The 14,280-nt window shown below is 36.5% G+C and overlaps 1 protein-coding gene across 1 annotated transcript in view; it reads right to left on the bottom strand.

Annotated features, from left to right (window-relative positions):
• KPNA1 (karyopherin subunit alpha 1) overlaps positions 1 to 14,280 on the bottom strand; it is a 66,632-nt gene that overhangs the window by 25,677 nt on the left and 26,675 nt on the right. The window contains exons 3-5 of the mRNA XM_039240608.1: positions 6,123 to 6,230; positions 3,263 to 3,362; positions 100 to 194 (exon numbers count right to left, since the gene is read on the bottom strand). Coding sequence (XP_039096539.1) covers positions 100 to 194; positions 3,263 to 3,362; positions 6,123 to 6,230 — 303 coding nt within the window. The remainder of the gene's footprint in view (positions 1 to 99; positions 195 to 3,262; positions 3,363 to 6,122; positions 6,231 to 14,280) is intronic.

A 14,280-nucleotide genomic window follows, 5' to 3' on the forward strand; every position in this document is an offset into this window, starting at 1 on the left:
CCCATTGTATAAATTAACCTAAGTAACAAATCTGTATATAAAATGTTAACTTTGCAAAGGGAATTAAAATATGAGACAAGAAATGAAAACGGTTCGCACCTGCAGTGTACAATTCTCTTTTCGTTTGAGGAACTCCACAAACCTGGCCACTACTCCTGGTGTGCTGATGACTTCATCAATAGGAGGATTAGGTTCTGTCTCCCCATAAAAAAAAAAAAAAAGAAAAAGAAAAAAAGGAAAGAAGAAAAATAATCCTTTCATTTCAATGCAAGGACTTTATGAGCTCAAATTTACTTCATAATATCCCTCCCTCCATTTTAGCATCTCTTTTCATGTAGGAAATCTAAAAAAGAAAACAAAATGGAAAAGTCTAAATGTAAAATTGAGTTCAGTCACTTTGAGACTAGGGTAATTCAAAAGGTTTCACAATAAGGTAAGCATTAACATGGAAATGATGGGCAGAATTCTCAAAGTTATTGCTTCTACAATTTTAGAAAACTTAAAAAGTAGGGAGAAAAACATCCAAAGAACATCCAAAGATGACCACTGTTATTGTTTCAGTCTTCTTCCTTCTAGCCCCTTCTCTGTAGATGAGGTTTTAGTCCGTCTAACAATAAGTTGTTTTAATAAACTGGATTAGTTGACTCTGCACGTGCTTGCAGGATTTAATTTTACAGCTGTGGTGTTAAGTAGGAGCCAAAAAGAATTCATTAAGGATGACTTGCCAAATTAATTTCACTTTTCATTTATGACAACAGAGTATTTTATAAGTGAAATCATTAGGTAGAAACCTGTTGGGTAAATAGAAAATGTCCTAAACAATCAGCATGGTAATTTCCACAAGAGATTTGATCAAGTTCTTGGTGACATTCATGTAGCGATGAAAGAAAAATGGCAGTTGGATTACAGTACTACTAGGGATTCTTAGCCAAGTCCATGGCTTTAATGAAACAAAGATGACTAAAGGTTCATTGTTAATTTGGAGAGAGCTCTGATGGCATGTTCTTTGCCTGGTTCCACATTTTTATCAACTATTCATGTAATACAACAAATAAATTTGATTTAATAATAATGATAATAATATTCATAATAATGAAGTAGTTAAAATGCTAGATTACAGAAATAACATAGGAAAAACAGTAAGCTGAAGTTGTCAATAAAACAACAGGAATAAAGCAGGATTTAGCAACCGAAATTTTAAAAAGCAATAAAAAAAAAATCTACATGACTTCACAGATAAAAAACCTAAAAACCGTGCATGAAGGGAAGTTCTAAGGGAGTTTAGATGGCTGCAAATACACTGAACCATTACTGTGCCGTGACTACCAATACAACTGATGCTATCTTGGAGTACATTACTGGAATGCACTGTCTTAGGACAACAAAGGCAATCTCTCTGCACACCATAGGGTAATGAGAACACATCTGAAGTACTATATTCTAGTTATTACATTTTTTAAATGTTTGAGAGAGGGCGTGTACACGCATGTGTGCGGGGGAGGGGGAGCGGGAGAGGAAGAGGGAGGGAGAGAGGGAGAGAGAGAGAGAGAGAGAGAATGTCAAACAGGCTCCATACTCAGCATGTAGCCTCATGTGGGGCTTGATTTCACGACCCTGAGATCATGAACTGAGCCGAAATCAAGAGTCAGATGCTTAACTGACTGAGCCACCCAGGCGCCCCTAGTTATCACATTTTTAAGAGGGATGGCTGGCACTTAGAATCTAGGCAGTAAAGTAGTAGAAACCAAAGACTCTAAAAGGCCACATGGCTTTGCACCTTGAAAGCCATTAGGTTTAGCACTTTGAAAAGAGACAAGAAGAGGGGCGCCTGGGTGGCTTAGTCAGTTAAGCGGCCGACTTTCGCTTAGGTCATGATCTCGCGGTTCGTGGGTTCTAGCCCCACGTCAGGCTCTGTGCTGACTGCAGCTCAGAGCCTGGAGCCTGTTTCAGAGTCTGTGACTCCCTCTCTCTCTGACCCTCGCCTGCTCACGCTCTCTCTCTCCTAGAAATAAATAAAACATTAAAAAATAAAAATAAAAATAAAAAATAAAAAAAAGAAAAGAGACAAGAGGAGTGCAGAAACTTTACATGATAATTGCCTTCAAATATTAATAAGCTGTAACACAAAAAATATAATTGTTATATTACACAAAAATGTACATTATATGTCATAGGTTTTTATTCCAGGTCCCTCAAGGACTATATTAATTTATCACTAATGACTCCAAAACACTATGCCTTACCACTGGGCAGGGGATGACAGCTATTTATGTCAATATTGACTGTCAACATTTTAATGTGGTTCAGAGTCCCACAGTTCTTTTTACTTGCCCAGAATAGCAAAAGCATCATATTTTAGTCTACCCTAGATAGACAGACCGATAGATAGATAGATAGATAGATAGATAGATAGATAGATAGGTAGGTAATTGCCCTGCCTAGTAATAAATCTATACTTAAATTTCAATGATAAAATGCTAACACTAAAATCAACAATCACTGATCTTTCAAGTGATATTCTGAAAGTTTTTCTTGGGATGCCAGGCTGGCTCAGTCAGTAGAGCACGCAGCCCTTGATCTCAGGGTTGTGAGTTCGAACCCATTGTAGAGATTATGTAAAAATAATAAAATCTTAAAAAAATTTTTTTTCTTAAAAAAGAGTGCAATTTCTCAACTTGAATTAGAAATACTGACTACTGTTCTTAAAAGTCTTTTATAAGATACTCAGAGAATAAAATAATGCTGCTTTCTGGTCCTGGTGAGACTACACAAATAAATAAACTCAAAAGTTAGCCATGCCTTATAATTCTACATATGTCTATAAGTGTCCTTTTATTCTGTTCACAGACATACTCCAAAGCAATTTACTGATATGAAAAATAGAATATGTGAAAGTAATATTTTTTATCTAAATTTAAAAATAGTCATAGTCAACCCTTGAACAATACAAAACTTGGGGTGCCAATCCTCACAGTCAAAAATCCTTTAACTTTTGACTGCTACAAAACTGAACTAATAGCCTACTGTTGACAAGAAACCTCACTATAACATACATAGTCAATTAAAATTTATTTTGTATAGTATTACATACTGTATTCTTAAAGCTACAGAAAAGAAAATGTTATTAAGAAAATTATAAGGAAAATACATTTACAATACTGTACTCAACTTATCAAAAAAGATCCAGGTTACAAGTGGACCTGCACAGTTCAAGTCCCTGTTGTTCAAGGGTCAACTGTTCCTTAATATATTCAGAACTCACCTTTTGAAAGCAGTTTTCTGAATTTCTGTGTTGCTGAAAGTTGTTGCTCTGGGCTATTGGAAAATATCATTTCAATCATGTCAGAAGTAATAACACCACCCTGGAAGCACAAACAAAAACCAATATGATAAAATTTTAACTCTAATTCAAAGGAAAACAAAGACAGTATAGGCTGTGGCCATATTATTAAGTTAATCATACTTATCTAGAAGAGTTACACAAAGGTAGGATAACCTTTACATGTAGAAATGTCTCAGATGATCAACAATGTGATAAAGCCAAATACTTTGTCTATCATTAATTAGCTCATAGGGTTACTTAGGTGGCTCAGATTGTGATCTCCCCATTGTAGAATCAAGCCCACATGAGTTCCACGCTCAGCACAGAGCTTGCTGGAGATTCTTTCTCTCCCTCTCTCTGCCCTTCCCCCCACCTCAATATAAATAAATAAATATTAAAAAAGAAGCTGATGACAATAAAAAAGTAATCGTACTAGTAAACAGTAAGACAAGGTGTTTACTATTCTTCCTCTCCTTGGTCATCACATGGTTGGTTGTTCCCTGTCATTCAGACTAAATGTTAAATTCTAAAAGAAGGCTTTTCATGATCTCCAAATCTAAAGCAGCTGCTCCCTCTCTATCACCCTATTTTAATCTTATGCCAATGCTTCTCACTATCAGATATTTTTCTCAGTTGCATGTTTACTGCCCAAATTCCTCCAGTATAGCAAAAGATTTGGAAAACCAAAGACATTGTCCATCTTACCTTGTCCATCTCACCAAAGGTTGGCATATAGCAGATGCTCAACAAATATTTATTGAATGAGTATAAAATAATCCTGTGTGACTCACTGATTCTAGCTGCTACCAAATTCAACAGCTATAATTTCTATTTTCTTTATTAAAGCATTTTAGTTTTCCACTATTTTACTGCTTTCTTAGAACTTTTCCATTTTCTACTACACTCCATCCCCAGTATTAGCAGTTAACCTTCTTCTTAGGGTCACTTGTCAGAATGAAATAAAATTCCTGTCATTTCATGAAAGATTAGAGGCAACAAGATGAACTGTGAAGAAAGCTGCACTGAATTGTAAATGCTAGCTGGTTGGTAAGCAATACCTACCAAACACTTAAGAATCCCAATTGGGAGAATGACACATTCTGCTCTTAAAACTTACAAAACTGATTCCTGAATAAACAAAGGCACCTATAGGACTCTGTTATGAATGTTTGGATACAGCTGGATATACACATTCATACACACATACACACACACACACACACACACAGAATTTTCTTCCCTTTCTTCCCCAATATAAGATGTATTGACTTTACACTAGTGGCATTTAAGTACTGTTAATTTTATATGCCAGCATTTAAGTAACAGTATATCAAGGAGAGGAGTGAACATCACTCAAGGACTTTGGATCTTCTTGTGGGAAAAAGGTTAGCACATTTTTAGCTGCACAAAGGATAACTACATCATATCACATGGAGGTATAACTTCGTTATTTCTTTATCTGAGACTCAGTATGGTTTAAGGAGTTGTGTATGCATGCCAAGTTGCCAAGGAATGTACTAGGACAGTTAATTTTATGTGTCATTTTGGTTAAGTTATGGTAGCCAGCTGTCTGAACACACACTAATCTAGATACTGCTGTGAAAGTAATTTTTAGATGTGATTAACATTTAAACTAGTATAATCAAGTAAAGCCCATTAGTTTCCAAAATGTGAGTTGGCCTCAATCAGTTAAAGGTCTTTAGAGCAGTTGACAGGTTTCCTGAAGAAACTTCAGCCTTAAAACTACATCAACCCTTACCTGAATTTTCAGTCTACTGACATGCCCTACAGATTTTGGACTTACTAACTCCAACATATACATGAGACAATTCCTTAAAATCAACCAATCAATCTCCTATAGGTTGTTTCCTCTATAGAATCTTAATATTATATAGTCCACAAAATATTTCAAATCATTTCAATATCCACTTTAAAAAATGGACAGCTTGACTTTCTGAAGGACCAAGAATTCACCACAAAATGATAGTGTTGGCTACAACGTCTATACGGATTTCAAAATGATTTAAACTACTCTCCTAATTCCGAAAGAAAACTGGTCCATAAAAACTAGAGATCTATGAAGTAAAAAAGGAAAAAAAATATATACATATATAAATAGGACACTGTGCATAATATGCCACAACTTGCTTAAAAGGGGAGGAGGAAGAACTTATTTTCTCAAGAAGAATAAGAATCCACTAACTGTGGTTGCAAATGAAGAAAGAAACTGGGTCACTGAGGTAGAAGAAAGATTTCTTTTTCCAAAAACCATATATAATCTATTAAAACATTATATAACTGATTACAATAAGTGGGAAATCTAGACAAGTATCCACATAAATAAAGTGTAATTTTTAGATGCTCATGTAACCTCAAGAAAGTTACAAAACGGGTCGCAATAGAAAAGTCCAATAGCTGTGATGTAGAACCAGTTTTTAAAATCAGATAAACATGCCCAATTTGATAACTAAAATGAAGAACTGGGATTTTCTTTAAAGTATATTTTGTTATTCAACTTCTAAGGAATAATTTTATAATTATCTTTTTAAGTTTTAATACCTGAACTAATCTTCATAACTTAGTTAATTTTGTTTAACTGCATGTTATTCAAACTATAATAAACATCTAATGAACCATGACATTAAGTATATGACTTCTTTTCAAAAATGAAATGCCAAGTACTTTCTGTAGCCATTTACTAACCCCTTTTTTAAAAACCCAAATAGAAAGCTAAGCCTCTTATCTTAGAAAGAGGCTCAGCAGAAAAATACTTAAGAGTTTCTTTCATGATCTTACTTACTGGTGCCATCTCCATGTTATTAATCTGAGCCTCATGGAAGCCTCCATCTGACATAACTTCTTCTTCTGTTTCCTCCTCTGCTGTAGCAACATTCCTTCGCTTGAACAACTAAAAAACAAAAAATTGTTATTAAGTATTCTAATACAAAGGAGTTAAACATTCAAAACCTAGGCACCCCACTTAAAAGGCAATAAGGAAGAACTTTTTAAAAATCATTAAAAAAATTTTTTTAATGTCTTATTTATTTCTGAGAAAGAGAGACAGTGTGAACAGGGTAGGGTCAGAGAGAGAGAGGAGACACAGAAACCAAAACAGGCTCCACACTCTGAGCTAGCTGTCAGCACAGAGCCCGACGTGAGGCTCGAACCCATGAACTGTGAGATCATGACCTGAGCTAAAGTCGGACGTTTAACCAACTGAGCCACCCAGGCGCCCCTAAAAATCATTTAAAAATTCTAAAGGTTGTGCCACCTTCAACTTTCCTGATGAGGAACTATTTCATAATTGTCCAGTCTTATAATCTAATGCAATTAACAATCATAATATGCTGTTACCAACCTTTGATGTGGTACAACTTTCTAAGAGAAGCCTAATACTGCGTGACATATAAAAAGAATAAGGGTGAAAAAAGAGTTGGGGCATGCTTAGCCCTTCCCCTTTCCTTTATGTGAAGTTGGTAATACTATAGTCCTACCAATTATGGAAAATGATAAAACTGATGTCAGAATGGCTTAATACTTCCCTCCTAGACCTCAAAGATAATAGACTGAGCCTTCCCAACCTTTCTAACCTGTCCAGCAACCAGTGAAGACAAGTGATTACTACTTGAACACTACCTTTAAACCATCCATTGATTTGTGTAAGCAAAGAATACTTCCTCCCTAAGGGAGCCCACTAAGGTGCCTCCATTGTATCTTTAATAGTCTAAGGCACTTCACTTATTCATCAAACCATGATGGAGGACCAATAAATAACTTACCCTCTGCAACTCTAAAAGCAGACAAAATTCATAAAATAACAGCCAATGGATAAGAGGCAGCCCAGGCACTGATCCTTCAGAGAAGAAAAGAAATAAGACTGGCTCTATGACTGCCTCAGATTATTACCTGGACAGTTTTCAGGATGCAGCACAAGGAGGACAAAACCCACTCACTCAGTAGAGCAGACAGGGTTTAGAAATGATGAGGCCAAAACAACTAGAATCTATAAGCAGAGTAATAAAAGAGATCAATACAGAGAATTCTAAAAATCTGCAGAAAGTTCCCCATGAGTCTCAGCTTCCTGCTAATATGCACAGGTATGTAAGGAAAAGCTGGGAAAGGATTCGCCTCCAACAAAAATGCAGAACAATTTTGACAGTTATAGCAGTCAAGGGATATTCATGTTTCAGTCAGATAAAATAGAAAAGACTTTTTAAGCATCAACTTGATTTCGGCACAGGTCATGATCTCACAGTTTGTGGGATCAAGCCACATTATCAGGAACACACTGACGGCAGAGCCTGCTTGGGATTCTTCTCTCTCACTTTTTCTCTGCCTCTCTCTTTCTCTCTCTCTCTTAAAAAAAAACTTTTTTTTAATGTTTTTTATTTCTAGGAGAGAGAGAGAGAGACAGCATGAGCAGGGGAGGGTCAGAGAGAGAGTGACAGACTCTGAAACAGGCTCCAGGCTCCGAGCTGGCAGTCAGCACAGAGCCCGACGCGGGGCTCAAACCCACGAACCGCGAGATCATGACCTAAGCAAAAGTCGGACGCTTAACCAACTAAGCCACCCAGGCGCCTCTCTCTCTCTCTCTTAAGGTAAATAAACTTTAAAAAAGCCAAAAAACAGAAAAGACTTCCTAATATATAGAGGGCATTTAGTAGAAAACTCAGAAGGAAACAGACACAGTAATGAGGCTAAATCAGCACTAGATTAAAGGGTTAAAAGTTCCAGACCAATGAAACGTCAAAAGTTCCAAGTAACTTACTAAAGCCAATGACAAATTCAGACCTAAATGTATTAAAAGATACAAGAACTCCAACAACAGCAAGGTAAAATTCACAATTCTTAGAATTCAATTGAAAACTACTAAGCACTAAAAAGAAGATGACTATCCATGAAGAGAAAAATTAATGAATCAAAATCACCCAGAAATGACCAAAACAGCAGAAATGGAAAAGAGCATTATAATTGTTGTTATAAATATATTCCACATATTCTAACGGTAAAAGTACAGCCGTTAGAGCTTCTCTCTCAAGGAGAGAGAAGAAGAGATGAACAAAAAGGCTAATCAAATAACTGACATGAAAAATATACTTTTTCAGATGAAAAGCACATGGATGAGACTAACAGATTACATATTGCAGAAGAAAAGATTAGTGAATTTAAAGACACAGTAATATAAACACTCCAAAAAAAAAAAGGAGAAAAAAAAAAAGACAGAAAATCGGTACAAAATAGAAGTCTGTTGTGGAACATGAAGTGGCCTAATACACATGCACTGGAGTTCTAAGATTGGGGTAGGGGAATATATTTGGAAAATGGCCCAAACTTTTTTTTCTTTTTTAAGTTTCAAGTTTTTATTTAAATTCAAGTTAGTTAACATTATAGTATATTAAATTTAGGAGAATTTAGTGATTCATCACTTACATATAACACCCAATGTGCATCACAACTGCCTTCCTTAAACATCACCCATTTAGCCCATCTCTCCCAACACCTCCCCTCCAGCAATCTTCACTCTGTTCCCTATATCTAAGAGTCTGTTTGATGGTTTGCCTCTCTTTTTTCCTCCTACATTCATCTGTTTGTTTCTCAAATTCCACGAGTGAAATCATGTAGTATTTGTTTTTCTGATTGTCTTCCTATCACTACTGTCCTTAAAATAATTCACTCTAACTCCATCTACTTCAGCACAAATGAGATGACTTCATTTTTTTTTATTGTTGAGTAGTATTCCATTGTATATATATGTACACTACATCTTATCCATTAATCAATCAATGGACATTTGGACTCTTCATAATTTGGAATTTATTCATGGTTTCTGCCCATTTCTTAACTGGATTATTTGATTTTGGGGTGTTCAGTCATGTAAGTTCTTTACAGATTTTGGATTACTAACTACCCCTTTATCAGATATGTCATTTGCAAATATCTTCACCCATTCTGAAGGCTGGGTGACCTTTAGCTTTAATTGTTTCCTTTGCTGTGCAGAAGCTTTTATCTTGATAAAGTCCAAATAGCTCATTTTTGCTTTTGTTTCCCTTGCCTCCAGAGACACGTCAAGTAAGAAGTTGCTATGGCTGATGTCAGAGAGGTTGTCGCCTGTGTTCTCCCGTAGAAATTTGATGGTTTCCTGTCTCACATTTAGCGCACTCATCCATTTTGAATTTACTTTTGTATATGGTGTAAGAAAGTGGTCCAATTTCATTCTTCTGCATGTTGCTGTCCAGTTTTCCCAACACCATTTGTTGAAGAGACTGTCTTTTCTCAATTGGGTATTTTCTCCTACTTTGTCAAAGATTAGTTGACCATATAGCTGTGGATCCATTTCTGAGTTTTCTATTCTGTTCCATTGATCTATGTTCCTGTTTTTGTGCTAGTACCATACAGTCTTGATCACTACAGCTTTGTAATAAAACTTGTAGTCCAGAACTGTGATGCCTCCAGCTTTGCTTTTTCAAGAGTGCTTTGGCTACTCAGGGTCTTTTTTGTTCTACAGTTTTCAGAGTATAGTACCTCTTTGGCGGGTTTATTCCTATGTATCTAATAATTTTGATGCAATTCTAAGTGGGATCAATTCCTTGATTTCTCTTTCTGCTGCTTCATTATTGGTATAGAGAAATGCAACAGATTACTGTATGTTGATTTTGTATCCTGTGACTTTACTGAATTCATATATCAGTACTATCAATTTTTTGGTAGAGTCTTTTGGGTTTTCTACATAGAGTATCATGTCATCTGCAAATAGTGAAAGTCTGACTTCTTCACTGCTGATCTGAATGCCCTTCATTTCTTTTTGCTGTCTGATTGCTGAGGCTAGGACTTCTAGTACTGTTAAATAACAGTGGTAAGAGTGCACATCCCTTTCTTGTTCCTGAACATAGAGGAAAAGCTCTCATTTTTTTCTCCACTGAGGACAATAGTAGCTGTGGGTCTTTTGTATACAGCCTTTATGATGTTGAGGTACATTCCCTCTATCCCTACTTTGAGGGTTTTATCAAGAAAGGATGCTATACTACTTTGTCAAATGCTTTTCCTGCAATCTACTGAGCAGATCATATATTTCTTATCCTTTCTTTTAATAATGTGGTGTATCACACTGATTCATTTGAGGATACTAAACCATCCTTACAGCCCAAGAATAAATCCCACTTGATTGTGGTGAATTATTCTTATAATGTACTGTTAGATTTGATTTACTAGTATTTTGTTGAGAATTTTTACATCCATGCTCATCAGGGATATTAGTCTGAATTGTCTTTCTTAGTGGGGTATTTGGTTTTGGAATCAAGGTAATGCTGGCCTCAGAGAATGAATTTGGAAGTTTTCCTTCCATTCCATTCCTACTTTTAGAACAGTTTGAGAACTGTATTAACTCTTCTTTGGCAGAATCCCTTGGGAAGCCATACAGCCCTGGACTTGTTTATTGGGAGATTTTTAATTACTGATCCAATTTCTTTGCTGGTTATTGGTCTGTTCATGTTTTCTATTTTTCCTGTTTCCATTTGGGTAGTTTGTATGTTTCTAGGAATTTATTCATTTCTTTCAGATTGCCCAATTTGTTGGCATATAGTTTTTCATAATATTTTCTTATAATTGTTTTTATTTGTGGTATTAGTTGTAGATCTCCTCTTTCCTTCATAATTTTATTTGGGTCCCTACTCTTTTCTTTTTGACAAGTCTGGCTAGGGGGTTATCAATTTTATTAATTTTTTCAAAGAACCAGCTCCTGATTTGTTCCACTGGTTTTTTGTTGTTGTTGTTATTTCTATATCATTTATTTCTGCTCTGATCTTTATTATTTCCTTCCTTCTGCTGGTGTTAGGCTTCATTTGTTATTCTTTTTCTAGCCCCCTTAGGTATAAGGTTGGGTTGTGTATTTGAGATTTTTCTTGCTTCTTGAGGTAGAATATTGCATATTCTTTCCTCTTGTGATCGCTTTTGCTGCATTCCAAAGGTTTTAGACCATCATGTTTTCATTTTCATTTGTTTCCTGTATTTATTTCTTTAATTGCCTGGCTGACCCATTCATTCTTTAGTAAGATGTTCTTTTTTTTTTTTTAAGTTTTTTTGAGAGAGAGAGAGAGAGACTGTATGTGTCTGCACGTGCACGCGCGCGTGTGTGAGAGAGAGAGAGAGAGCACACGAGCAGGGGAGAAGCAGAAAGAACCCCAAGCAGGCTCCATGCTGTCAGCGTACAGCCTGACACAGGGCTTGAACTCATGAACTGAGTTCATGATCTGAGCTGAAACCAGGAGTCAGATGCTTAATGGACTGAGCCACCCAGGTGCTCCAAATAGAATGTTCTTTAATCTCCATGTATTTGTGGTCTTTCCACATTTTTTCCTGTGGCTGACTTCAAGTTCTCTGCAGAGTTTCTCCTTGCCTGCAGTGGGGATTATGTGCATCCTGGCCAGAGTATGGTGAGTTTTAATTAGGTGTGCTCTGGTCTGCTTGTTAAAAGAGACTTGATGGTATTTCCACTAGAGCTGAGCTTCACAAAACTAAAGGTCAGAAGATGTGGTATATGCAAGGGTCTGTGTTGGTCTTTGGGAGAGGGGCCTGCTGCTCTAGTTCTCAAGTACACTTGCCTTAGTAAAAATGCACCTGAAGAGCACAGGGGGCCAGGGTCTGGTGTAAGAGGTTTAAGTTACCACTGTTGGCACTGTGCTATTTACTGAAGTTAGTTTATGCTAAGGGGTAGGGAAGGAAAATGATGTCAGCCAGCCACCTAGTCACCCAAGAGGGGAACTCACATCCACTACCACAAAGCCCTCCCAGAAGAGCAAACAATTTCCCCTGTGTGTCCCAGGCATCCCTTAGCTCACTGCCTTCACCCTACGTCCTGGCCATCTGCCCACCCGGCAGCACAGTGCACCTTGGGATCTATCCCAAGCAGGCCCGCTGAGTTTTAAAACTCCAAACTTTACAGACTTGGCATGATACGGAGCTGTGCTGGTTCTCTGGAGGAGGGTTTCACTGCACTGGGACGGATGCAGGTTTGTCCCAGAAGGGCAGTCGCAACAAAGCACAGAAGTGTGGAGTTTGGAGTAAAGTGCAGGAAAGAGCCAGTGCCCAGGTTAGCCACCTTCAGCAGAAGGGGCAGAGGAGGGAAATGGTGTCTACCGGCTCTTTTCTCCCCAAAGAGGCAATGCCACCTCTTCCAGGTGCACTCCAAGAAGGGGGAACCGTCTCTCTCAGTGAGTCCCAGGGGACTCTAAATATTAACAATGAACAACTGAAAACTGAAATTCAAAAGATACCATTTATAACAGCATCAAAACTACAAAATACTTAGGGAAAACTCTGACCAAAAAAAACCTACAAATCCCTGAGAAATTTTAGACCTAAATAAATGGGAGATATGGTCCTTATGAGTCAGAAGACTCATTGTTACAATATCAATTCTTCCCAAACTTATCTACAGATCTAACAAAATCACAATCAAATCGCCAGAGCAGGCTTTTTGTGCACAAATTGACAAGCTGATTCTAAAGTCATATAAAAATGCAAAGGACTTGTAACAGCCAGAACAACTTTTGGAAAGAAAAACAAGGTTAGAGGGCTAGTAATATGATTTCAAAACTCATTATAAAAGCTACAGTAATCAACACAGTGTGGCATTAAGACAGATAAATAAGCCAATGAAAACAGAAGTTCAGAAGCCAGATCCACATAGAGATGGTCAATTGAATGTAAACGCTACCAAGGCAACTCAGTGAGGTAAAACAATCTTCTCAAAAAATGACATCTGAACAACTGGAGATCCATATGTTAAAAAAGAAAAAAAAGGCTCCTTTCCCCTTACTTCACATTATATACAAAAACTAAATGTAAATGATCATAGACCTAAATTTAAACTGTAACAATAAAACTTCTTAAAGAAAACATAGAAGAAATCTTAAGGGACCATGGATTTGGCAAAGATTCTTATATTTGACACACAAAAGCAGAATCCATTAGAGAAAAAAACTGATACATGGAATTCCAAAGTCAATCTTTTGCTCTTCAAACAGCACTTCCGAAAACAAAAAAGCAAGCCATCAACTAGGAGAAAATATTTTAAAAACAGATCCAACAAAAGACTTGCATACAGAAAATAACTCAATCAAAAAACTACACAGACTTTAAAAAAATAAAACTAAACAGGCTTCACTAAAGTGGATCTACAGATGGAGCAAATAAACACACAAAAAGATGCTTTCAACTTGTCATTAGGGAAGTGCAATATAAAACCATAATGGCATACTACTATGCATACCTTAGAATATATAAAATGAAAAAGACTGACCATACCAAATTCTCAGAAGATGTTGAGCCACTGAAACTCTCATACACTGCTGACGTGAAGGTCAAATAATACAACCCATTTTAGCATACAGCTAAGTTGATAGCTTAAGTACACACCTACTATACAACCCAGCCATTCTCCTCTTAGATATCTAGAGAAACGCAAACATATGTCCATAAAAAGAACCATCATGAATGTTCATAGTAGTTTTATATGTAATCATCAAAAACTGGAAATAATCCAAACTGCCATTAACAGGTGAACAGATAAACCAATTGTGGTTTAATCTGTATAACAGAATGCTACTCAACAATAAAATGGAATGAACTACTGACACAACAACATAAATGAATTTCAAAATGATTAAGCTGACTGAAAAAAGCCAGATAAAATAGAATATGTATTCTATCAGTCCATTTATGCAAAATAACCAGTGGTGACCAAAACAGTTCAGAAGTTGCTTGGAGACAGGTGAAGGGTGGGGGAAAGGTACTACAAATGTATACCAGCAAAACTGCGAGAGCAATAAGTATGTTCATTATATTAATTATAGTGATGGTTTCACAGATATATACATATGTCAAAACAAAGCGTACACTCCACTGTATGTCAACTATATAGCCATAAAGTTGTTTTTTAAAGTACAGAAAAAATAGCTAAA

Source organism: Hyaena hyaena, unplaced genomic scaffold, assembly GCF_003009895.1.
Source record: "Hyaena hyaena isolate Hyena2069 unplaced genomic scaffold, ASM300989v1 scaffold_180, whole genome shotgun sequence".
In the NCBI taxonomy this organism is placed as follows: Eukaryota; Metazoa; Chordata; class Mammalia; order Carnivora; family Hyaenidae; genus Hyaena; species Hyaena hyaena.